Source organism: Rhinolophus ferrumequinum, assembly GCF_004115265.2.
Source record: "Rhinolophus ferrumequinum isolate MPI-CBG mRhiFer1 chromosome 5 unlocalized genomic scaffold, mRhiFer1_v1.p scaffold_110_arrow_ctg1, whole genome shotgun sequence".
NCBI classification, from domain to species: domain Eukaryota; kingdom Metazoa; phylum Chordata; class Mammalia; order Chiroptera; family Rhinolophidae; genus Rhinolophus; species Rhinolophus ferrumequinum.
Genome location: NW_022680355.1, coordinates 1,874,669 through 1,900,116, shown reverse-complemented (window position 1 = coordinate 1,900,116; position 25,448 = coordinate 1,874,669). Strand labels below are relative to the sequence as shown.

Sequence of the window (25,448 nt, the reverse complement as noted above, 5' to 3'; positions counted from 1 at the left end):
AAGGAAAGATGAAATACTGCCATTTGCGACAACATGGTTGGATCTTGAGATTATCATGCTAAGTGAAAAAAGTCAGACAGAAAATAATCGAGAACCATATGATTTCATTCATATGTGGGATATAAAACTGAAAAAATATTTTAAATTAAAAATTTTATTTAACTTTTCTTTAATTTTTAAAAGAAATTTCTGTGGCAGATTTGAGCCAAAATCAGCTGGTCATCTTTCCCATCAGATGAAGACAAATGTTTTTTCAGCATGACTGAAATATTATTGACATATAACATATCTAAGTTCAAGGTATATGACACGATGATTTGATACATACATATACTGCAACATGATTACAACAATAAGGGCAGCTAACACTTCTATCCCCTCACATGTTATCATTTTTGTGTGGGTGTGGTAATAACTTTAAAGATCTATTCTTTTAACAACTTTCAGGTATATAATACAGTATTGTTAACTATAATCACTATGCCGTACATTAGATCCCCAGAATGTACTCGTTGTATAGCTAGAAGTTTGTACCCTTGACCAATCTCTCCCATTTCTCCTATCTCTGAGCCCCTGGTCAACACCATTCTACTGTCTCTCTCTGTTTGGTTTTAGATTCCACATACAAGTGAGATCATACAGTATTTATCTTTTTCTGTCTGACTTATTTTACTTAACATAATGCCTTCAAGGTCCATCCATGTTGTCACAAAAGAATGGATTTTCTTCTCTTTGTGGATGAATAATATTCCATTACATGTGTATGGAATATTACATAACATATATATATATATATATGTATGTATGTATATGTATATATATATATATATATATATATATATATATATATATATATATCTCCCATGTTTTAGGTGAAGACAATTTAAATAACCTGCCTCCCTAAGACCTTCAGGTAGCAACTTACATTCAAACAAGTCTATTTAGCTCACTACAATATACCCAGTGCCTGGCACATAGTAACATAGTAGTTCCTCAGTAAATATTAGTTAATGGAAATGATGGTGAATACAAGAACACAACTCAAGCCATATGCCCAGAAAAGTAAAAATAGAAATCAATTTAGAAGGGAAAAGAGAGATCGACCTAAAAAGTCCATCTTATCTAGTGACCCCACAGCCTGGGCTCCAGCCAGGATGGCATCTCAGTCAAGTTCCAGGGACGTGTGATATGTAGATTCCTTGAAGCTTTGGCTTGGCTATAGTGTGGTTTCCCACACTGCCACAGAAATCTCCATTGATTATGTGCATGTGAAAAGTTTTAAATCTCTTTTATACTAAGCAGATGAATTGTTCTTATTTATTTAAATGATACTACTCTTTTGTGACCTTCTTGTTTTGAAAGGATTTGGGGGGCAAAGAGGGGAAGCTAAATGAAACTCCTACCAAGTCTGTGCGTTCTTGCCCGTATTTTAGCTCCTAAAAAATATTTAGTTCATTGTGCCATAAATAATCAAATTGTAAAATCCTTTTGAATCCAGCTAATAAATATAGAATTTTGCAGCTCTAGATTTTCATGTTTTCTAATTCAAAATACCTCCATAGTCTCAAAACTCTTATTTAATTTTGTTTCTAAAATAAGCAGGAGGAAATTTTAGTTTTTTAAAAGGTTGTGTAGCTTTCTTTTTTAACTTAAGGCAGGGTTTTTTCAACTTTAGCACTATCGATATTTGGGATTGGATAATTCTTTGTTGTGGGGCTGTCCTGTACATTATAGGATGTTTAGCATTATCCCTGGCTTATACCCACTAGATGTCAGTAGCAACTCTCAACCCACTTGTGACAACCAAAAACATGTCTTCAGACATCGCTGATGTCCTCTGGGGGCAAAATTACCCCCATTTTAACGACTGACCAAAGGAGAAGTGCAGTACACAATTTATATTTTTTTAAAAGTTAAACCATTATTTATTCATTCACTCAACAAATATTTATGGAGCGTCAGCTATTGCACCAAGCACTGCTTCAGGTACCACTTGCATTCAATCAATTTGTTCACGGTCGCTCTGCTGTTACTTCCTGTTTAAGAGTTGGGGAGAGGAGTCTGACTGCATACCCAAGCCGGCACAGTCTAAATGATAACCAGACATGTACATTCCTTCCATCACTTTGGGGATCACATCCCACTGAAACAAGGGAGAACAACTTTTCAATGAAGCATGAGTAAAGTCATTGCAACACTACTGTCAAGAGAAAAAAACTATGATTTTAGATAGCATGCATCAGTTCTATCCATAACGTTCTATTCCAGTAGGAAGGCTAGAGAGGGAAAATTGCATCTTCATTTTCCTGTTAAAAAAGACCTAGTGAGTCTGGAAGAAATCAATAGCAATGGAGGGACTTTCCAAACAACAAATACTTAGCACAAGTAGAGTCAGACCAGAACAACCTGCAGGGGCATTCTGAAGTCCTACCAGAGCAAAGTCTCTCTCTCTCTCTCTCTCTCTCTCTCTGTCTGGGAGTTTTTTGATTGTTTCATCATGCAACCCAGAAGGAGGTAAACATTTACTGCCCTCCTAACCCCAGATAGAAAGTTTACAATTCTTGCATGACATGATTTGCTGCGCTGTGTTTGTTTCTGTCCACACGGTGAATATGCAAATTGGTGAGGAAAAGATTTTATTTAGGTTCATCTTCGATGCTCCCCTAGTCTGTGATTGTTGCTTGAAACAGCAGCCTCCCTTCAGCTTGAAGTTTTACCAGCAATTGTTTAGGTTTGGTCATCTCCCCAGTTAAATGTTTCTGTGAAATGTTGAGTCTTGAAACATGGACTACATAAGATGGATATGTGTTTCAAAATCATTCTTGAGAAGGAATTGGCAGGAAGGTGGGAGTGGGGGAGCTCGTATGGTTACCAGCCACACTAAGTATTTAATCAATTCAAAAGCATCCCTCTCCACTTCATGTGTTACCAACTCTGCAACCTTTATGAGGACCATGCTCATCATTGTGCAAAAGTGCACACTAGAGCCAGCCCGTGGGCTGCAAACCACAGTTTCAGCGACGCGCCAATGACAGAAGACTAGGGCATTTTCTGAGGATTGATAACTAGTTGGGACTGGTTGAAGGTCCAAGATATTGTCGAGGGATATTAACTGCAGCTGCTTGTTCAATCCTAAATTGCCGACAATATGGCAGTGATTGCTATTCCATGAGGAGATTGCTCCGTGGAAGAGGACATTTTTTTAACAGAAGAATAATATAGTTGTTATGTAAAGAGCATGGCTGAAAGCATTCAACTTGAAACATGGAATCAATAATATGACCCTGCTCATAATTGTTTCTCATGAATGAAATACTTACCTGTGCCATGCCTTTGACCTGTAGCCACAGGATTAGTTTATCTTTGATGCCGACCCAGCCAATCGTAGCCTAAAAGCTCACATTTTTTATTTCTTGGAGCTCCAGAGCATCTTAGAAAAATGAAATAAAAAAATTCATTTTCTTACTGAAAAGGGTAGAAGGCCCCTCGGTTTGGGAAAATACTTTAAAATAGAGAACAGATCAATCTGTGCGTTGTATTGTTTACCGGCCATTTGCCTACCCCCTGATTTGTTCAGGCCCCAGACTGTGCGTGGCTGACATACACAGCAGAGGTGGGAGCATAGCAGTAGCCCCTCAGTATGACTGCAGCTGTCATTTAATAACATTACCTTCCCCTGCAACATCCTGAACTTCCTAATGTAACCGATGGCGGAGGGTGTCCAATTTAATAACTGAAAGAACTAAACCTTTTATCAGGTGCTATCGGATGGGTGTTATGTGAAGTGGGAGGGTCTTCGTAGAAACGAACCATCCGATGGCGGTCTCTCACTGCCCATTCGTGTGGTCAGTCCGGCAGGACTGCTGACGCCCTGCTGTGCATGCGATCCTAGGTGCTGTGGAATGTATAAACCTGACAGTCCACAGTGTGTGCCTTCCATTTTGGTACAGTCTTGTTGGGGAGAAAGGTAACAGAGAAAAAGTTAAACGACAATGTGAAAATACCAAACAATGTAAGACAAATATTGTCTCATCCCAGAGTATGGAAGCAGAATCTCTGAGCATGATCCTGGGTGTTTCTGAAGCTCAGCAAACCACGGTGGTTTGCGAACCCCCGGAAATGACCATAAAGATGGGTGATGAGTGGAAAGTGTGAGGAGGAATCAAACGGTGGCCAAGAGCAGGGTGGGTAAAGGAAGAAGGTGAAAGAAAGTCTCCTCAGAGAAACATGGTTCTCCACAGTCTACAGTTCAAATCTCATCTCTTATTCATTAAGACATTTTCATACTCATAAATGCAGAATCACGTAGGGCAAAAGCTTTCCATCAAGTATCCACACAGAGATGGAGTTCTCCCATGATTTGTTTCCCAAAGACATGACTTCTAGAACAAGAAAATTATTTTCTGTCACTTTTTTAATTGAACTTGAAGACTAAAGAACACGTGTTCATTGGAAGTTTGAAAGCATGGACACACATTTGAGTGTGTAATTATAATCCTCAGGCACAGAACCTCATTACCAGAAAGTCATGTTTCTTCTGTGTCTTCCAGCCAGTGTGGTAAGGAGAGTAGATTTAAGTCACCAAGTACACACAAGATTTTATGAACAAAGATTTCTACATTTTAAAAAACACTCTCACTCAAACAACAACAACAAAAGTCGAGCTTTTAGTTAAAATGAAAATGCCAGGAAATAAAAGAACATCAGAAGAATAACAACCAAAAGAATTTTTTCAAATGAATAGAGTTGCTTATCCTGGAATGTAGGGTTAGAAAGAAAGAAAAAGCCAAAGATATAGTGCCTTTAAGTATATAAAAGTTTTGCATACTCTGGCCTGCCCTTATCATGTAGAGGAAATGGGGTTCATTGAAGGGAGAAAAGAATCGGCCACAGGGGAAAAAAGTAAACTTTGTAAAAAAAAATTTTAACAAAATTATTACAATCCAACCTGTTGGACTGGTCTCAAGAAACCCAGCATTGGATTCTAGATGGTGAAGTGCTGGTAAATGTTTAATAAACTGCTCTCTGGGAGGAGAAAAGCTCCGATATATAGCATTTGCTGACTCCCATGGTGCAAATAATGCCCCCCCATGGCCAATTTCAAGCTGCCAACCTGACATCACTGAACATGGAGTTGGGAAGAGATTCCTGCAGCTCACCATCATGTAGTATTTCCCCTTAGAGATACAATAGATATAAATACCGTGTTTCCTCGAAAGTAAGACGGGGTCTTATATTAAGGTTTGCTCTAAAACACGCATTAGGGCTTATGTTCAGGGGATGTCATCCTGAAAAATCATGCTAGGGCTTATTTTCTAGTTAGGTCTTATTTTCGGGGAAACACGGTAATATCAAGAGCATAGATGGTAGTAAAATGCAATAAAATAATTAGTAAAGACTGACTTTTGAGTTTTTATTGCCTTTTAAAAAATAATTTACTAAAGTTTACATCTATATAATTTAAATTTTAGTAATGGCTCTATTTAACAACTGGTACTCAGAATTCCTGAAACTTTAACGATCTCTCAAGAGCCATTATGAGCCAGCTTCAGCCCACCACTGGATAGATCTAATCATTGTCTCAAGTAAACGGAGGAAAACCACAGAAAAACCATTCTTGAAATGGCTTTTCTTGACTTACTCTTAAATATTTTCCTTTGACTTTAATCAACAGTTAATATGAGAACCAATAAAAAGAACTCTTGCTGCAAAGTTCTATCAAAAACATTGTATGGCTCTAGGCCTGTGGTTCTAAATAGGGGAATTCTGCTCCCCAAGGGGACATTGGCAATAATTAGAGACATTTTTGGTTGTTACAACTGGGGGACGGGTGCTAGTGGCATCTAGCAGGTACAGGCCAGGGATGCTGCCAAACATCCTACATTGCACAGGTTAGGAGCCCATCTAACCCAAAATCTAAACGGTACTAAGACTGAGAGACCCTGCTCTGGGTCTTCTATATAAGATGAAATGTGATCAACTTCTTTGTCATTTAGTACCAGTCTCTTCCCTAAAATATTTCCCTCTATAAAATAACAAGAATTTTGTGGCCCACTTTGTCTCCCCTTTGTTCTTCACTAACAGAAACTAGATTAATTCTTCTGCTTACTCCCGTTTAGGACTCTGTCTGTTTTTTATTTTAATTTTATCGTACCAAGGTATTTGTTAATAAGACAAATTCTCCTTAGAAATAGGAAGAGGATGAATGGTTGGTTGGATGGGTGGTTGGACAGACGTCTGGATGGATGATAAATGAATGATGGATGGATGATGGGTGGACAGTTGGATGGATGTCTGGATAGATGATGGATGGATGATGGATGGATGATGGATGATGACAGATGGATGTTCTGGATGGATGATGGATAGATGGATGGACAGTGTTTTCCATTTCCAAACAGATGGCTGGTTGGGGGAAAAGTAAAAGACAAAAAATAAGAAGGAGGAAAGTTTGCTTTGGAAATGGAAAACATTGAAAACAACTGGGTGGCTACCAGTATAACTTTTAAAGTCTTTATGTGGAATATATTTAAATGAATATTTTTAATTTCAGAGAAAAAATGATCCCTATTCGCTTGCATCCTTGGTGTCCTTTGAAGTTAAGAAGATGCCTTATAAAGATCAGCCAGAAAAACTCCCAGAAGGAAGCATAGCAGTGAGTATCTGAAAAATAAAAAGATACAAGTAATTTCCTTGAAATAATTTTTTTTAAAGCACTGTTCAGCTTGGGCTGGATTTAAGTGCTTATTACATTGACTTGAGGAAAGTTTCCCTCTTCGGATCACTATTTTCTTACTCCAGTCTGCAAATTCCTTAGTGTCATTTGATCAAATTTTTAAACTTTCGATGTAAATTTTTACCCCTCAAAAAGAATCACAGAGCAGGACTAATATCATTTTTTAATCCAGCCATTTTGTTTCAAAGAAGTCCAGGTAGCAGTGATCATTATGATGAAATCATACCAATTGTTTAATTTTAATGTGAGTGAGTGGGAGGGAAGTCTCTCTTCCCGAAAGCCAGTTGCCAGGGACCAGCTGCATGATATTAGACAGTAATCTTTCCTTTCTATGTAAAGAACCGTAATTTTTAGCTGAGGGGAAAATGTATAGTATGAGCTTCATTTGAATGAAATGTTATTTTTCTAAAATTGAAACTATTAAGTGTCACTGACACCCAAATCTCTGTCACAGCACAACTGCTAATAGCCTCAGCACCCAGATAAGGCCATGCAGAAAGGAGGGGAGAATGGGTGAGAGGGGCTGAGAAGTTTTAGTCACCAAAACTCTGCCTTTACAGCGAAAGTGGTCACAACCAGGGCTCTGGGAAACAATATTAACATTTCAACCTTGATCGCTTGGTCATTCCATAGATATTCACAATACCCACGTGCACTCTGGTCCCCAGGTCCTTGTGACTCAAGGTGAAATTTGCAGCTGCGTTAACACCACCTGGGAGATTGTTAGAAATTCAGGCCTCACTCCAGTCCTGCATTTTGTCCAAAGCTTCGGGACACCATGTTCACAGTAAAATCTGAGAAGCACTGCTTTGGATGGTACATCCATTCATACTACCATAATTTCTTATCAGCCCAGGTCTTCAAATGTAGTTGTAATATTTCATCTTTCTAGCCTAAGCTACTTTTAGTAGTTTGAACTAATCCATTGATTAGTGATTTCTCAACCCTAAGTATGCAAAAGAGTCATCACTCATGCAACTTTAAAAATACATACATGCTAAGTCTTCACTCCAAACATCAGGATTGAGTAGATCTGAGGCGGGGCTTTGCCACTGCTTTAAAAGATCTACAGGTGACAATTCTGAAGTGAAACTAGGACTGAGAACCTCTAGCACAGGCAGGCAGCAGAGAGGAAATCCACAGTTTCAGAATAGATTCTCTGGCTTTACCCTGGCTTCACCCCGCTCTATTTAGGAAAGCTTCCAGAAATCATTTTACTTTGCTCAGGCTGTTGGCCATGTTCACTTGAAAGAATTGAGATAATTCATGCAATTATGTATATAAAGCCTTAGCATTGCGCCTGGAACAGGGTAAGTCTCAAGTCTCAATAATAGTAACCCTCCCCAACATGTCTGACCTTCTCTGCCTAAGTCAAGTAAGCCCAAATCGGAAATGTCAACAGATGTGCATAGTCTGACTATTTCAGTAAACTTTGGTGGCATTTGAAAGCAAACTCTACCAGGTCTTTCTCCATTCAGCTCACCTCTCTTTCTCTCATGAGATGTCTGCTATAGTTTGGATTTATGTTCAACCTAGAAAGTAGAGGCTTTGGGTTTTTAATATAGAATGTTCATCCAGAGAGGTTCAAAGGCTCGTAGCTCTAAGGGAGATAAATCTTGGCCTTTTTGTTGTCTCTGAGCACATGTTCATTAACAGAAACATATGTTACAGTTGATTCTATCAACTGTATTGCATCTTTCCATACTGTTGGCCACAGGTGACAGCCTGCTGTTCTCAACTCATCTCAGAAAATCCACAAAATGATCAGATACGTGCTTCCCCCACCCCCATCATCCTTTTGACTGCATTTTTGAAAAACAGTCCTGTTATTTGATGGAGATGCCTTACCACACCATGTATGTAAAGGTACCACCAGGTCCTCGAATAACGTTGCTTTGTTCAGCGTCATTTCGTTACGACATTGATGAGATGCCATAAGAACCTAAGTCTTACTGATGTCAGTTAGCCCATGGTAACGTTGGTTTCATTATACATCAGTTTGTTTCAAGTCGCAGAACCTGTCCATGACATTAAGTGAGGTCTTGCTGTAAATGGAAAAAACATTCAGGAATAGAGGTGCTTTCAGGTCTCCCGATACCTGACTGGAGAAGATCTTGTGTACGGAGGTAACTTTGCACTACAGAGAAATGGTCTTTCTGTGGCTTAGTTGGACAGAACTGTGCTTGGAGCTGGCAGGCATTTTTTACAGTGAGTTCTCAAAAGTCTTGTCATTATTATCTTGAAAAGAGCCCTAAGGAAGAAAATTCCTTTACTTTGATAGAATTCATTAGAATCAGTAGTTTGAAAATTATCAGAGCTCCCATCCATACTCTAGCACTGGGGAATCTCTTAAGTTCCTTCTTCTGTTATGAGGCTAAAGAATATTTGCTTGTTTTCCTAGGTCCTTGTGTGGGATGATTAGTTCATTTATGTTCCCTTTCAACATGGTCATAATTCAAGCATTTCTTGAGGCCTCTAAAGCTTTATATATTGAAAAAAATAGCAATCCCCATCTGTTTCTTGCCTAGTGTCTGTGTTGGTAAAAAATGAACTCCTTATGTGATGTGACACTTGTCATGTTTGGAGATGAGGGAAAGGTTGCATGAAACAGAGACAGAGGGATATGACTGAATGCTGAATCACTACAGCGTAGCCGAAAAAAATACATTGTTTTTGTTATTACTATTTTTTGCTTACCAATGAACTTTGACATTTGTGCGCCACGCAACTGAAGCTGAATTCCATAATTTACATCTAGAAGGGAGTATTATTGTCTGGTATTAACTCCAAAGGTGGCTATTATAAAATATGTCATGAAAATTCTTATTTAAAAACTCATCCATAAACTGTGACCCTATTTGATTTTCAGACTTGTCAACAAAACTCTAGCATCTTAAAATGGAATTCTTGTATTAAACAATTATTTGGAGTTCAAACTTAATGACAGGCACTACTTATCTAATAAGGGCTGCTTAAACGTTGTTAAATGTTCTTTCAGCTGGTCTACCTTATGTTCTTATGTTGTTCTAAATGGCACTGTAGGTAGGTGTGTCATGGTACATTTATTTAAAACATCCCTGTGACCCCACTGAAGTATGTTTATACAAGATTTTGTGATATATAAATACAGATGTCAACATTAATTACAGTTGCAAATTCAAGGGAGCTTTTTCCTTCTACCTTGGTATTTTGTCAAAATATACAAAAACATATCATAAATGTCAAGGAAAAAATGTAGGCATATTAAAGATTTATTGTGGTCTTTCAACCATAATAAAGAACAACAAGATTTACGACATGATGATGGCAAGATTAAATGTTCCTTTCTCAGCATCACTTTAAGAAAATCTAAACTACTTACCATTTATGGATCCCACTTCCTCAAATTGCAGATAATTAGAATAAGTGAATTATTAAAACTTTATACTATTTCCTTAAATAGCTATAGGTTCTTGATACATAAGAATGAATGTAAACGGTTTGTTGATTAGTTGGCATGCAATTGAATTTTTCTCCCTAAATTTTAAGTGCTTCAGTCACTCAACATTAGCCATCTTTCTTAAAGCAGTTGCAATATATAATCACAAGCCCATGTTCGTAAGGTAAACCTTTAGTCCTAAATACATCACATTATGTGCTTTGGAACCATCTTCTTGGATAAAGAATCTTATAAAGAGGGACTTGGGTAATTCAGTTAATCACTCCATTGTGTGAGATCATACAGAATGTTCTAGAGCTGGGTAGTCCAGCATGTAGCTACTAGCCACGTGTGGATAGTGAGTACCTGGAATGTGGCTAGTGTGACTGAAGACCTGAAATAGTTTTATTTCATTTTAACTCATTTAAATGTAAACTTAAAACTAGCCGTGTAAATTTTTTTTTTTCCATTAAACACAGCTTTATTGGTTTGGTAAGACTACATTTTACTTCAACCTTGAAATTCTGGCAATTGTTACATGTTGCAAGTGTAAAATATACACTGGATTTTGAAGACTGAGTTAAAAATAAAACAAACTAAAAAATTGTAAAATATCAAGAATATTTTTATATTAATTACATGTTGAAATGGTAGCTTTGACATTTAGGGTTGAATAAAATATATCATTAAAATTAATACCCCATCTTTCTTTTTCCTTTCTTTTAATATGGCTACTAGAAAATTTTAAATCACACACGTGTCTTGCATTATATTTCTATTGGACAGCCCTGATCTAGAGCAGGGTTATAGAAGTTTCCAGCTTAGAGGTGATGAGGATACTTACAGCACTTCAGAGAACATGGGCTATTTAATAAATCTTATTTGAAATGAATGAAAAATTCTTACTATAAATCAGTGGTTAGGCATTAGAAACTAAAAATTAAGACCTATTTTTCTCATTTGTCCAATGGGTAATGTAAGCTTCTTGCAGGCTTGTCCAAATGAGAGGCAAGAAAAAACATAAATATTAGAGGAGTAACGAATTTTTAGTTATTTTCCAACATTTTATGTCTTGGCCAAGCACTCCCAAAGCCCTTTTGTAATTTCCACAGCACCAATACCAATTAAATAAATTTGGGTCCTATAGAAGTGATCAATTAAGTCTTGTCCTTTTAAGCATGCCTTGCAGTTCACGTATCTAGTTTATTTATATAGAGCGTTGAGTGTCAGGAGACGCTCTGCTTGACCTGTTTCCACCTGCAGATGAAATGCCCTATTGCCATTTACAGACGTGACTGTCACATGATTCCTGAATCAGTGTGTTCTCAGAAAGCCCTCTCTTCCCAAGACATATCTGACTCTTCCAGTGATGCCCTCCATTTGACTCTTCATCCACATCTTTCAAGCAGCTGTCAGCTTGCCCCTGAGTTGGAAATACGAGGAAAATGATCTGGGGCACTCTTGTTGGTTTTCTGCATTTCCACTGTCCTTCATGTAGTGACTTCTTGACGATGCAGTGAAAAACCTGGATGTGTTTAGGAAAACAGCTGGGGCCAAGGAAGGTCTCTGAAGCTGCACCCATTTAGATGGAGAAGACTGGGCAGGCTCAGTGCCACATGGCGTCCTGCAGGCAGCCGGCATGGCAAGCAGAGGCGCTCTGAGTTTGGCACTTCTAAAACTCTTTATGTCCTGTCCTCTTAGTTAATTACATGTGATGACATACAGGAAATATATACGACATGCACAATCCTAACATTTGCAGTATGCAGGGAAAGGGTATGAAGTGATATTTTTTGAATGAACAGAGACAGCTTGGAAGCAGACTGACAACAGTTGTGGTGATGAGAACTTCAGAAGTTTGGAACTGAAAAGGACACCAGTGATCATCCTTTCCCAGACTGTGCTAAGATGCTGTTGTCAGTCTTTGGAAGCAAATGCAAACAAAAAGCCAGTCGATTTCCTAATGATACCTAGAAAGCTGTTTTCTGCTTCAAGAGACCCAAGTAAGCATATCCTGTTCAATGTAATGCTTTATTTCTACCTTTCCATCACTGCTACAAAAAAAGAAAAAGAAAAAAAAACTTTCAAATATTATTAGCTCTTTGTCAGTGACCTCCCTGCTCCTTTCTACAGATAGACCAGTTTTAAAGATAATACATCAAAACCGGCATGAGCCAGATGGCAAAGCAACCCAGTAAAGTACTCAGTGGCAATTCTCTCATTCCATTCCATTTCTTTTTATTAAACTAACAATCTGAACAGTCTATGACTTTTATTTCAACTCCATTAGCTATTTTTTAGTTACAGGACTGTTTCCTATGTTTAACATGAAACAGCAGGAGGTGTCTTAAGATATTAATTAGGTGAATCAGGAGAGGGAAAATTGAGAAGCATCATTGCCGGTATTACTGTAAATTACCTATGAGTTACTTTTGGCAATCTCGAACACATGCACAAAAGATAGACCGAAACTGTGTTGTATCCTGAGTGGACTTAGAGACTAGGGGGCAAAAAAACATAAGAAACCTCAGAATTTTACATAGCTCCAGATTTTCTCTCTCCTGGGGCATTGTAACTAGCCTGAGTTCATGATCATTACCGTGCCTTTGAGTTTCAAAATCCTGAAATTCTCATGACCAAAACTGTGTCAGTCTGCTTCGAGTAACATTAGGGTCACTTTAAAACACCAATTTGTGCTTTTCATCCAAGCATCCTAAAATGTTAGGACTGTACACTGGTTTCGTGTATGTTATCAGGTAGAATTCAGTAAGGGAAAGAGACATAAAGAGACTTAAGAAGTGATCTAGTCCATGACTTGCTCACGTGGGATACGTGAAGGGTCGTTTTCAAATAAATTCCTCAGGCTGCAGAATCCGGGTGGCACTGTAACTGCTTTGAGTCCTAGCAATGCATTTCATCAATATATATGAGGTGTGACAATTAAGTTCGCAAACTCATCCTAGAAAAAGTGCTGCATACCTCATTGCTGAATATCACTACGGTCACCTTCGAAGTACTCCCCTTGGGAAACTGTGCACCGATGCCCGCGCCTAGTCCACCCTTCAAAGCAATTTTGGAACTCTTTCTGGAATGGCCATCAGAGCTGTCGGCATATTATCCTTGATGTACTGAATGTCATCAAAATGTCTTCCTTTCAATATTTCCTTTATTTTGGGGGAAAGAAAGAAGTCATTGGGGGCCAGATCGGGTGAGTAGGGAGGGTGTTCCAACAGTTATTTGTTTATGGGCTAAAAACTCCCTCACAGACAGTGCCGTGTATGCTGGTGCCTTGTCGTGACGCAAGAGCCATGAATTGTTGGAGAAAAACTCAGGTCGTTTCCGTCATTTTCACGCAGCCTTTTCAGCACTTCCAAATAGTAAACTTGGTTAACTGTTCGTCCACTTGGTACAAATTCATAATGAATAATCTCTCTGATGTCAAAGAAGCTTAGCAACATCGTTGCAACAAGTTCACAAACTTAATTGTCAGACCTCAGTTTACCATGAGTCCTGTCCGAAAGCTGTGGCCTGTGGGGTGAATGCAATGCCACTGTGGCCATGGAATGTTACACTTCCTGCTGATCTGTTGGATGCAATCAGGACAATACCAGCAAGGCAAGCTACCACAGGAAGAAAGTCTAAGAGTGAGTAGGAAACGGCCAACCTCTGTCTCAGGGAGCACATGTATACCCAGTTCTTGGCACTGGTGTCCATGTGGAATGACTCGCAGTCTTACGACTCTTGATTCTGTAGTTTGGTCTAAATATAAATAATATTTGGGTCGGGAGAATTGCATGAATTAAGTCATCAGTATGTCCGCTGCATAGAGGAAGTGCACCAAGATGAAAGGAGCAATAAAACGCGGCAAGCTGAGAAGAGCACACACAGGATGCTAAAATCTGGTTAAGAAGGCAAAAGCAGAGAAGTGAGCAGGGTCAGGGCCCAATACTAGAGTGCAGTCTACGGAAATATTCATGTTTCCAGCCGGGCAAAGTTCCAGAACCACTAACCTTCGTCATTAGTTCTTCCTCCCCTGACTGGTGGGTTAGACAACTATGGACTAGAGTCCCGGAGCGTGTTTCAGGACTAGACTCATGTTCCTTCCAAACAACACAGTTCAAACTAAGGGTCACTTCAACCAGTTTGGCTGAGGCAAGGCTTACTTCTGTCTATAACCAGATAGGCCAGCCTCAATGAAGAACGTGTTGGATCCAAGAACATATTTATTTCTCTTTTCCTTGACAAAAGGTGTTAGCAGCATGGCTGGGTCTCCCTTGGTTTTGTTTGGGGGTCTGCAGCTTCTTTGCTATCTGGGTCTCCAGCACATGGAGACCAGAGGCAGAGGTCCCCAGCACATGGGCAATAGGAGAGCTGCTTCTGCCCACATTGGGGGTAGGGGAAGAAAGGGGAAGGGTTCACAGGCACTGAGTGTGAGGTCTTACTGGGAAGGTCTCCTTTTCCTCCAAGTTCCCCTGCAATAGTGGAGAACGATATGCATTCCAATCGCATCTGAAAACTGACTTAGGATTGAAGGTGTCTCCAAAGCATCAAGACTGTTAGTGTTCACTTCACTTCCTGTAGTTTCTTCCATAAAATGGAAGATGGCTAGCCTCCACCTTTATTGATGGAGTACAGGACCTTGGGATTAGGTATGTGAATCACTTAGCCCCTGTGGGACTCAGTTTCCTCATCTGTAAAATGGGAGATTGAATGAAGTGATTTCTAACCTTCTTGCACATTCAACAACCTGTGGTTGTTCACAGGCTCACCTCTCCATGAAGTTAGCTCAGTTTGGTAGAGAAACGTGAGTGAACACACTTGGCCTTTTGTAGGGTCTACTTTTAACCATTGTTGCTGTATAAGGTCCAGCCCAATTTAAGGTCATTTCCTTTCCACCTTGTTGGTGTCTGGTCCACCTCAATTCTCTTCTAGGGTTTCTGTGCTGTTATAAGCCAAACACCAAAAAGTGGCTGTAATTAGACTTTCACCCAACCTGGGAGACCTGAAAATGTGCTTTTTTAAGATTCCATGTTCAAGTGCTGTAACCCCTCCAATCTCCCTTAGGATGATTTCAATTATTATATTGGTCCTTTCAGAACTACCCCAATAGTATATTGATAACTTCTGCTTTATTTCACCAAACCATTTTTAAATTAAAGCTCATTTGCTTTATTTTCCATTTCAGATTAAGACATCAGTTATTTGGGCAACGCCAAATGTTTCCTTCTCCATCCCATTATGGGTCATAATACTAGCAATACTTCTTGGATTATTGGTTCTGGCCATTTTGACCTTAGCTTTATGGAAGGTAAGTTTATTTACTGTCTTTTCCTTTTTGAGTAAAGAGGCTACTAAAGGGGTTTAGAAGGATATACCTAGCATCTTAAAAAGACAGTGATGGAGGTGTGAATTGGGGGTTTTTATAAAAGGAACATTGCATCTTGTTTGCTTTGGCAAACAATATGCTTTGGTAGCTGACAGTTAAGAAAAAAGAAGGTGTTTAATGTTGCTTTTATCTTGAGATTTCCTATAAATAAAAATAAAGAGAATTAGATTTTATTAACTAAACCTGTGATCTTTTTTCTATAATGTTTAGAGTAATGTTTTTCTTGTTTAATTAACCAAGAACTTAAGCGTTTTATTGACATCGTCCTATCAGACATCCTTTGAGATTTTTCTCTATAAGTACTACACAGATACAATAATAGAGTAATTAATTGATACTTGGACTTTCAAGTAGGGTAAAAAGATCACGCATGTTATAATATTCTTGGACTTTTTATCTTGCCAATTAGTTTGTCTCCATTAGGAAGTCTTAACTTACTGTCTCATGTGTTCTACTGAAGTTTGTTCTAAAAATCTACAATAGGAATTAATTTCTGGCCCCGAAACACACACCACTGCCAAGTTTCACAGTTTTCCATTCCAAAATAGAAACAATGTCACAATTACATGACTATCAGAGTAATTAATCCAGTCACATCTTAGTTAACCACTATTGTTGTGGTTCTCCAAAAATCATAGTGTGTTTTTATTTTAAAACAATATGCAGCATGCGTAATAAACCTATAAACTGAGAAAACCTTGCCTTTTAAGTTAAATGTGGGCTTTCCTGGCCATTATCAGCTGTTTTGTGCCATCTGGAGCCCACACATGCATTTAGAAAATAGATTTTAGTTTTATTCTATTATTTATAGTAACTGTATTTCCATAAGTGTTATAGTGGTATGTGCCAATTGACAGAACACTGCACTAGTCCTACAAAGAAAGATGACTGAATAATTAACAGGCCAACCCAGGGAATTGGGCTTCCCACGTAAGAAACAATAAATAAGAATGGAGGTTCCAGGTTTCTAGGAAAAGATATAGTCTCCTAAACCAAATACTAATTCAGGAGGATGAACATCCTAGAATCACCTCTTCCCTGAGTTGCTGGCTAAGTTTTGCAAAGCCCCTGAGGTGTTCCAGGATTGAAATAAATGCCCAATCTAATCTTCCTTTATAAATGAGATGTTCCACCAAGTGCAGAGGGATATGCCAGCAGCCCCTCACTTCCTCCTGTCGTCCATCCCCCTGAGGCCCACCGTGCCCTTCAGGAGAGAATCCCCCTTCCATGGTCAGCAGTTAGCACTGCCGCTGGCTCCAGAAAACAGGCAGAAAAGCAGAGAGGGAATCCCTGAGCCATGTTGCTGTAATTCCAGGAAATTATATAAGGTCCGTATGTGGTTTGTGTAAAACAGGGACAGTCTCCTATTATCAGTACATGGCAGGAGGGAGACACAAACACGCTGTCCAACACAATGAATTCCACTGCGAGTGAAGAACACTCTGATTTCACCTCCTAGCTTGGATAATCGGGAAGATTGTCATCACAGAGCTCCAAGTTCCTTAGAAAATACATAAAGTGAAACTCCTTAGAATGACGGGTTTCCCAAACTCCCAGAACGATTTGATTGTATACCCTGTTTTTCTTCTCCGTAGTGTGGATTCTTTGACAGAGCAAGGCCCCCGCAAGATGATATGAATGACAGGGAACAACTGACTAATGAGAAAACCCCTGGTGCATGAAAAGGAAAACCAAAGACCACAAAACTCCAACACTGGTCCTGTTCATAGAAAAGAAGGAACATAGGGTTAAAGAAAGGTTTTCCTGTTCCTGCCAGTGTCCTAGGAAATGGAAGGGCCCCGGAAAAGATCATTTCAACTGTGCCACGCGTTGGAGAAGTTGCCACGGAGCCCAGAGACCCTTTTGGGAAAGGAAACACCTTCAACAGCATAGAAACAATCAATCCTGGGGCAGATTTCTCTGCTTGAGTCGTTCTGTATTTGGCAGGCACTTTGAAATGGGCACAGGAACTGAGATTGCTTTCCAGGTAAATCTAACTTTATGGCGCAGAGACAAAAATGTCTGAATCACAATAGAGTTTAGAAGGTGAACTAGGACCAAACCTTCCACTACTACTGTATCCAAAGGAATATTTGACACCTCCCTATGGAAAATAAACATTTCTAATGACCTTACGGCTCAGGGAGACACGCATATGTTGTTGGTACTGTGAAAGTACTTTGGAAATGACAAAGATAATCTTGTAAGCGAGGATAACTATTTATTTATTTTCCATTTCTCTAGGCTGATATTCTGGTCATCTAGAGGATTTGGAAATTAAGATTTGGTTAGCTGGTTTTTGAAATCACTCACTAAATTTCCTTCTCAGATAAGCGTTTTGTGCAGATAAATCGTTTGACAGAGTTTCTTCAAGATTTAGACAGTGTTAAAGAAAAGCAAATCGGTATTAGAATATAGTTTCACTTAGTACGTTGCTGCCTTCTACCTGAAATTTTATTCACATTTTCCAGGAACTCACATCTGCTTAATTCAGCTTTGCAAGAAGTTGCATTTATAGTTCCTTTTGCAAAAAAATAATTATTTTGTTGACTTAATTAGCAATACACAAATTTCAAGGCACTCTCAACCCTGTGTGGTGTTTAAAAGTTATGGTAAAATTTCTAGAGTCCATTAATAAAAAAAAATGAATTTAACACTGTGGATGAACATTGTTTTTAATATCCATAAGAAGCAACACCAATATCTAGCTTCAGATTAAATACCTATTTGCTATACCTCAAACTTACGTACACAGAAAAGACATGTTAAATGTAAATAGGAAGGAAATATCGAGTTATACAGATGTGAGGTAAACCTAGAAAATGGATTCCTAAGGATGTTAGGATTGCTAGCCCAGCTTTACTACTCATTTTTTACTGCTAATCTTTATAGTACATGACTTTGGAAAATAATCTGTATTGAAACTATTTTCCCATCACCTTGAACTTAACCGTCACAAAGACTTGATGTTTAAAACTCTTGTAAATAACCCATAATCACATGTAATATTATCATTTTTGAAGTAAAATTGACCAGCCAAATTCATATAGTCTGCACAATTTTGTATCCTTTTTATAATAATGAAAAATTACTATGAAGAAATGCTGAACGGATTTTATATTTATGTGCAATATTTTATAGACCTATGTACCTAAAGCATGTTTACACTGGCATTAGTTATTTTTAAAATTCATATCCTGAATATAAAGTATGATAGAACCAACAGACCCAAATCCTTACGTTTACAAAGCCATTGGAAAATGTGTATCCCAGTTTCAACCATTACACGTTATTTGAAAGATGAGCCAAACTCACAGACACTAAATTTTCTATTGTGCCTTAACTTGGAGACAAGCCATTTGGCGAAAGCTGCACGACTTCTTTGGAGACCAAATGAAAGGTACATGGGAGAATACACTGATGAAGTTCATATTGTTCCTGCTTATGAATTAAATCCTGTCATGGTAGCGGTTTCAAGTCCGTCAGGAATGAGGTCTGGCTCCCAGTGTGTATGCTGACAGTGGGTGTCTGATGGCCCTCTGTGAAATGCCTGTAGATTTCAGATAATCAAACCTGCCTCAAACAGCTTGAGAGTCCCACACCAGCCTCCAGTCTTAGGTGTTAGTGGTCTAGGTAGGCTTTTATAGGGAGGTGGCCATCTAGAGAATGTGCTTTGGGGGATCCTGGACAGTTCTCTCTGCCCCAAAATAATGCCCTAATTCTTGTTATAGTGCCTGACTTTTGAACAATAGAGATTAGCTACTCAGGATTTTAGGTCATAAAAGGTCCTTGAGAAAACACACCCATTGCTTTCTAAGCTAACAGTTGTGAAGGAACTTTCAAGTTCTTCAGGCTAGATTCACGTAGGACCCTGTGAGACGGGTCGTACAGATACTAGAGTCACTAGAGGGGCCAAGAGGAAGTTCGGGACCCAGAACAGAGCAAGATCTGAGGACTCCAAAGGCAAAGTCTGTCTTCCGCACAGTCTCAGCCAAGAGTGGTCCCTTCTAAAGGGACAAGCACTACTAGCTACAGGCATTTCACAGAGGGCCATCAGACATGCAGTGGCCCTCTCGGCCACTTCAAAGGTGGGAGCAAATGGAGGAAGGGGGACACTGAGGTCAGGTGAACCTTCCAGTTCTCAGAGCACCCCCTCTGCACGGAGAGTCCTCTAACCATGCACTGAGTGTCTGCTGCTTGACGCAGCAATGCCAATCACCCCCCTAACTCATAACTATGCCGTACTTCCCTTACAGTCTCTCTCGATGTTAGATAGCCCTTTTCAAATTCTTGCAGCTGGTTTTTAAGATGTGGAAAGAAATGGGCAAATCAAGTTTTACAAACTTGGACGGTTTTACACAGTAAATATACAACATGGACTAGTCATCACTAAAACCCTACTATTTTGATTCAACTCTTTCTTTTTTCTTGTTTTATTTAAATGCATTTGTAGATATCTGTGAAGATTTTCCTGTACCTACTTACCTGTCACTAATAAAATTGAAAATTATAGACATGATGATGTACTTGTAGTTTGTTTCACATGCAATGCAAAGCTTTCCCACAATGGCAGACATGAAGGGTTTCTGTCTTTACAACTTGATTCTTTATTATAAAAATATTTAACAGGGAAAGAAATTTGAAAGAGTGGAAATACGACACTCCTTTGGGATGATGAAAATGTTTCAACTTAGATTGTGGTAATGTTTGCACAACTCTGCAAATATACTAAAAAACCATTGAATTGTATGCTTTAAATAGATGCGTTTTATGGTACGCAAATTAAATTTCAATAAAAATGTTTAAAATTTTTAAATTTATTTCTAATACCGCCCCAGCCTTATACAACTGATTTCTCTACATTGCCTTTCAAATTTTGTCTGCATATAAATGTTTATGAAGCTTTCGCTTGCATCTTTCTTTCGGCAACTCAAAGGCACCTCCTGTCTGTCAATGGCATTTGCTGAGTTACTACACATTTCCATTTGTTTGCATGACTCTCTTCCAGCCGAAATGACCCTCGATGAGAGCAGGAACCGTATCTTTTCACTTTTGTGTCTCCTATGCTTCACACCAACATCTGGTGTATGCTCGGTGCTCAAAAACGTTTCTAGAATGAATGAATGTACATATGGGCGCAGTAATAATCATGGGATCGTGAACTTTTGTAACCTGCCTCCGTTACAAAGCCCCAGGGTACACACATTTTATATTCTCCTGTTTGTAGTGTTCATACAATATTATAATAGGTACCCAATGTCCTATTCAATTTGCAGACCATTGTTTATTTAATTATCCCCTTCTACTGAGAATAGTTCACAGATTCATATATTAAGAGTAACATTGAGTTGAATACTTTGATACATGGGGCTTCTTTTTGGTTATTTCAATGAATGAACCTCACAAGAGAGAGACTCCTTGGTTAAAGTATGTAAAGACTTTTGTAGTTCTTGATAACATACGATTTGTTTCTTGAGGATGCCAGATCAATTTGCATTAACCTAAATATACCATTTCCTTCATAATTCTGTCAGTATTTTAAAATAGATAATTGTTTTCAAATATTCCTTTATTGTCATTGGTTTTTCACTAGAATTCAGTCCATTTAATGTACACATTTTGAGTTCTCACATTTATGAGACATTCAATATAGACCAACTTATTGGTCACACTCCTTAAGTTATTAATACTTGCCACTTTGGTGGCCGGCATTCATGACCCCAGTGAGAAGAACCCAGTGTCTGTGTGCTTTCCCTCCAGCCTAAAGCGTGCAGTAGGATGACTCCTTCACTTCATATTAGAGAGCACTAACGCTTCAAAGCCTAGACATAGCTAGAGGCTATGGTGGTCCAGGAGTTCTTGTGTATCCCAGGTGAAAAAATGCAAAACCAAATCTAAGATTTAGTAATATTGGTGGTGAAGATCAAAGCACCACCCCCGTACAAACTAGTCTGAGTGGAGCAAGACTTCCCCGAAGTACATGGAACGATCCATATTGGGCCAGCCCCACTGCTTAAAGCCTGCATGTGCTCATAGTGAGAAAACAAAAAACAAAAACAAAAACAAACGCTTACTCTGCCTTTTATGGTAGTAAAATGCTTGGTAGTTGAACGTATGCAATGAGAACTGTCTTCTCAACAAATTTTGCTGATATCTTTGTCACTTCCAGCCTTTTCATCTGGAGACACTTAACTGTGTCAATACTTTCTAAACATTGAGTTGAGATTTGGGTGCCTAGAGCGGGTAAAATGAGATCAGGATCACCCCTTGCAGAATTCTGTGACAAAGTAGGATTCCCTTACGAGTTGCATACTTCCTCTGTGAAATTTTCACCACACTCACAGATTACCCCTATAGAACCCATCATCCTGGCCCCTCGGGAAGAGCTAACACATGAAAAGCTTCGGATGATATCCATGAATGTTAAGACAGTACCTACCTGGGATCTAAAGTTCTTTTCCTCAAATACAGCCGATTTTCTCCTTCAGGACTCTGATGACGTTCAAAGATTGCTTTCTTTAGCGTGAGAAGTTCAAAGCATTAAAACTTTGGACTCACTTGAGACCTGAGTCAAACCATCACTGAGTAAAACCCCAGTGATGCTTCAGTCAATGGTGATTTCAGAATGGCCGGGGGGCATAAGGCACAGCATTGCTTCCCATGTTAAACTCTCCTCCACCCTCACTCCCAAAATACCATCTGCCTGACACACTGCCTTTTGGAATTGTTTATGAGCAAGTTCTCTGTTATTTATGATTGCTGGCCAAAATCCACATGGAAATGTAGCCTGACACTAGTACCTCTGGACAATAAAGTCTTGAATTTCATTCTATCGGTACCATGGTATGACACAGTAAGAATGTTCTTAGAATTTCTGTGCTGTTGTTTATTTGGGTTGTGTATTGTGTTGCAGAAACAACCAAGTCATCAGCAAATTGCCCTGCTAGCCAACCTTTAGGGGGGATTTGTTTGTAATCAGTAGACGTCCCTGGCTTTAAAATTCCAGATTTCAACTTTCGTTCACTTAAATAGCATATTTAACTATTTTTACCGCTATGAGAATTTTTAATTTTTAAAAGCTCTATATTTCTCCTCTGGATTAGCTTCCCAGGGCTGCCATGACAAAGTACCACAAATTGAGTGGCTTAAAACAGAAATGTATTGCCACACAGTTCTTAAAACCAGAAGTCCAAAATTAAGATGTCGCCAGGACATGCTTCCTCTGAAGGCTCTATGGAAGGAATTGTTTCCATGACTCTCTCCTAGCTTCTGGTTCTCTCAGGCATTCCTTCGCTTGTAAATGTACCACTCCAATCCTCCCTCTTCACATGGCATTCTCCCTGCATGTTTCACATTGTCTATCATCTCTGTGCTTCTATGTCCATGTTTCCCCCTTTTTATAAGGATACCAGGCGTATTGGATTAGAGTTCACTCTAGTGACCTTGTTTTAGCTTGATTACCTCTATAAACCTATCTCAAGTACAGTCACGTTCTGAGATACTTCAACATATCTTTTTGAAGGTATGAATTTCAACATACCTTTTTGAAAGGACATAATTCAACTCACAATATCCTCCTTCAAAAGTATCTACGTATCATATAGGACAGTTTGACATGTGAACGAAAGATGACAAAGCACATATGAATTAGGAATAGGCTTAAGAGTTTAAAGAGAGTATCTTTATATCAGTCTTTTGATTTCTACTCACTCAGGTAACATACTAGTGTTACCCAGTACTTGACAGATTTATAAATATTTGTTTTCCCTCACTGCCTTCCTGCACATAATTAGATTAAGACCATTGCATTCTTCCTATTATTTACTCATCAGCTGTGCTCTGAAATTTCCTACCACCACCACCCACATTCATTCTCCACTTTCCTTTTCCTTTGAAATAATCCCCTTATTCTCATGGACAGTATGAATAAATGTGCGTTTTGTGATATAACAGAGTAGGGTCCACACGTGTTGGAACCTGAAGAGTGTTGGTCACTGAGTTAGTGGGAAGCTAAAGGGAAGTCCCTTTCTTTGGGCTGTAGGGCTTGATCCCCAGGTGCACTGTCCACAAAAGGAAGGCGCTGGCCTCTCTGGAGGTGGACTGAGATTTGTGATGTGGCGATGAGAAGAGAGAAGCTTTGTATAGCGACAGAATCGGGGACAGGGGTGCAAGGAAGGAAACAGGAATCCCTCTAAGGAACTTCATCCCACTGACAACGGGAAAGTACTGTCTAGTGTGAAGTTTATAACTTCTTTTCCTCCTACATTGCAATGCCTTTCAGTGATCCCATTTCAGTGGAATTTGATCTCCCCTTCAATGGTAGACTGCACTGATGGCCTCAGCTCTTCACTCTTCCTTGTATCCATGCCCTTTGCCACATGACTTTGCTGTTCTTCCCGTCAGAAGGCCACCTATGTTTCCCTACCCTTGATTCTGAGTTCAGCCATGTGACCTGCTGTGAACAGTGGGATATTCACAGAGGCTCGCAAAAACACATGCCTAATAAAGCTTCATCTCCAGTAAGTCTTCCATTACCATAGCAGGGCATGATGGGGTAACCTCTTTGGCCCAAGAGGAGAATGGAACAGAACCACCCCACCCAAACCCAACGTAGATTAGCTACTTCCTACCAACCTGTAGACTAGAGAGAAATAATATATGTAATAAGTAGCTTCTCTGAGAGCAAGACAAGCTTGTAGGCACCTGAATCCAGAGCCCAGTCTCAACATTACTTTATGCAGTTCCTTTCTCCTGACTCACAGTGGCTGAAGGTGCAGGCAAATAAGGGGAAGTGTGACCCGCCCTGAAATCTCACCTCCACTAATAGTTAATATGGGAGGAGCAACATCACACTGAGGAGGCCATGGCCAGAAATTCCCAATGGTAAGAGGGGCCCATGGTGACCTGGGAGCAGGGAAGATCTTCGTCCGCATCTACTGTCCACTCGGTCATATGCGAGGTCTTGAGATAATCACAGGATAATTCTCCTTAATACACACTAGAGGAGGGTTCCCATGCAGAAAAGGGAAAAAAACCTCTTGGACTCCATGTCATGATTGAAGTATAATGAAGTACTATATCTGTGATAATAGATACATATTATATGAATACATATTATATGTGCACTGAGCATTTAAAAAAATTGTACAGGAAAGTATAATAGGTATATATGGATGGGGCGATAAACAAGGGAACTAGTATATTAGGAACCCTTCACATCTGTGAAGTGTTGCCGTCTTCAAAGAGGCCTTCGTTCAGAACTGTTACTATAATGACAGTATTAATACAAGGCTGACATTGCTCAATGAATGGTTAAAAATTCCTCCTTTGGACTTTACATCCTTCTCCAGTCAAGTAAACACATATACTGAGAAGAAATATCCAACTCACAGACACCTGACATTTTGTGTTTTCACCTTTTCCAGCTAAGTACAAGCACATGATGATTAATCAAAATAAACTTCTCTTGATCACACACAGTTATTCTGTTGGACTCCTCACCCTAAAGTGGAATATAGGTTCCTGCTATTTGGATTCTGCCCACGAATAGCTTCCGCTGTAAAACTTAGAGTCCCTTTTGTGCTTGGCAATTTGTGAATCTGAAATTTTAAGAATTCCAGTCTCATTCAACATTCCCATCGTTGGTGACCAGAGCACTTCTCTTGAGTCACGCCCTGGATACTACCCATCACAATCTTGTCCCCTCACAGTAGTCACAGCCATTACAGTCATCAAGGCATTGAGTATCAGAGAAAAGGACTTATAACCACATCATCATTTCCTACCTCATTCTATATTTCACTAGAGTCTGGGTCTTTTGTGTCATTGTGGATTCTTTCCTCACATCCAGTCAGTTATGTCCCACCAAGGCTTCTGTTTCTTGCAGTCATCCTGTGACTTCCCGAACA

General features: G+C 39.2%; 1 protein-coding gene across 2 annotated transcripts in view; it reads left to right on the top strand.

Moving 5' to 3' along the window:
* The window catches only part of ITGA8 (integrin subunit alpha 8), a 193,911-nt gene extending 173,559 nt beyond the window's left edge, over positions 1 to 20,352 (top strand). For both annotated transcript variants that reach the window (XM_033100690.1, XM_033100689.1), the window contains exons 28-30: positions 6,554 to 6,655; positions 15,340 to 15,462; positions 17,136 to 20,352. In XM_033100690.1, coding sequence (XP_032956581.1) covers positions 6,554 to 6,655; positions 15,340 to 15,462; positions 17,136 to 17,222 — 312 coding nt within the window. In that variant the 3' untranslated portion in view covers positions 17,223 to 20,352. The remainder of the gene's footprint in view (positions 1 to 6,553; positions 6,656 to 15,339; positions 15,463 to 17,135) is intronic.
* The last annotated feature ends 5,096 nt before the right edge of the window (positions 20,353 to 25,448 follow it).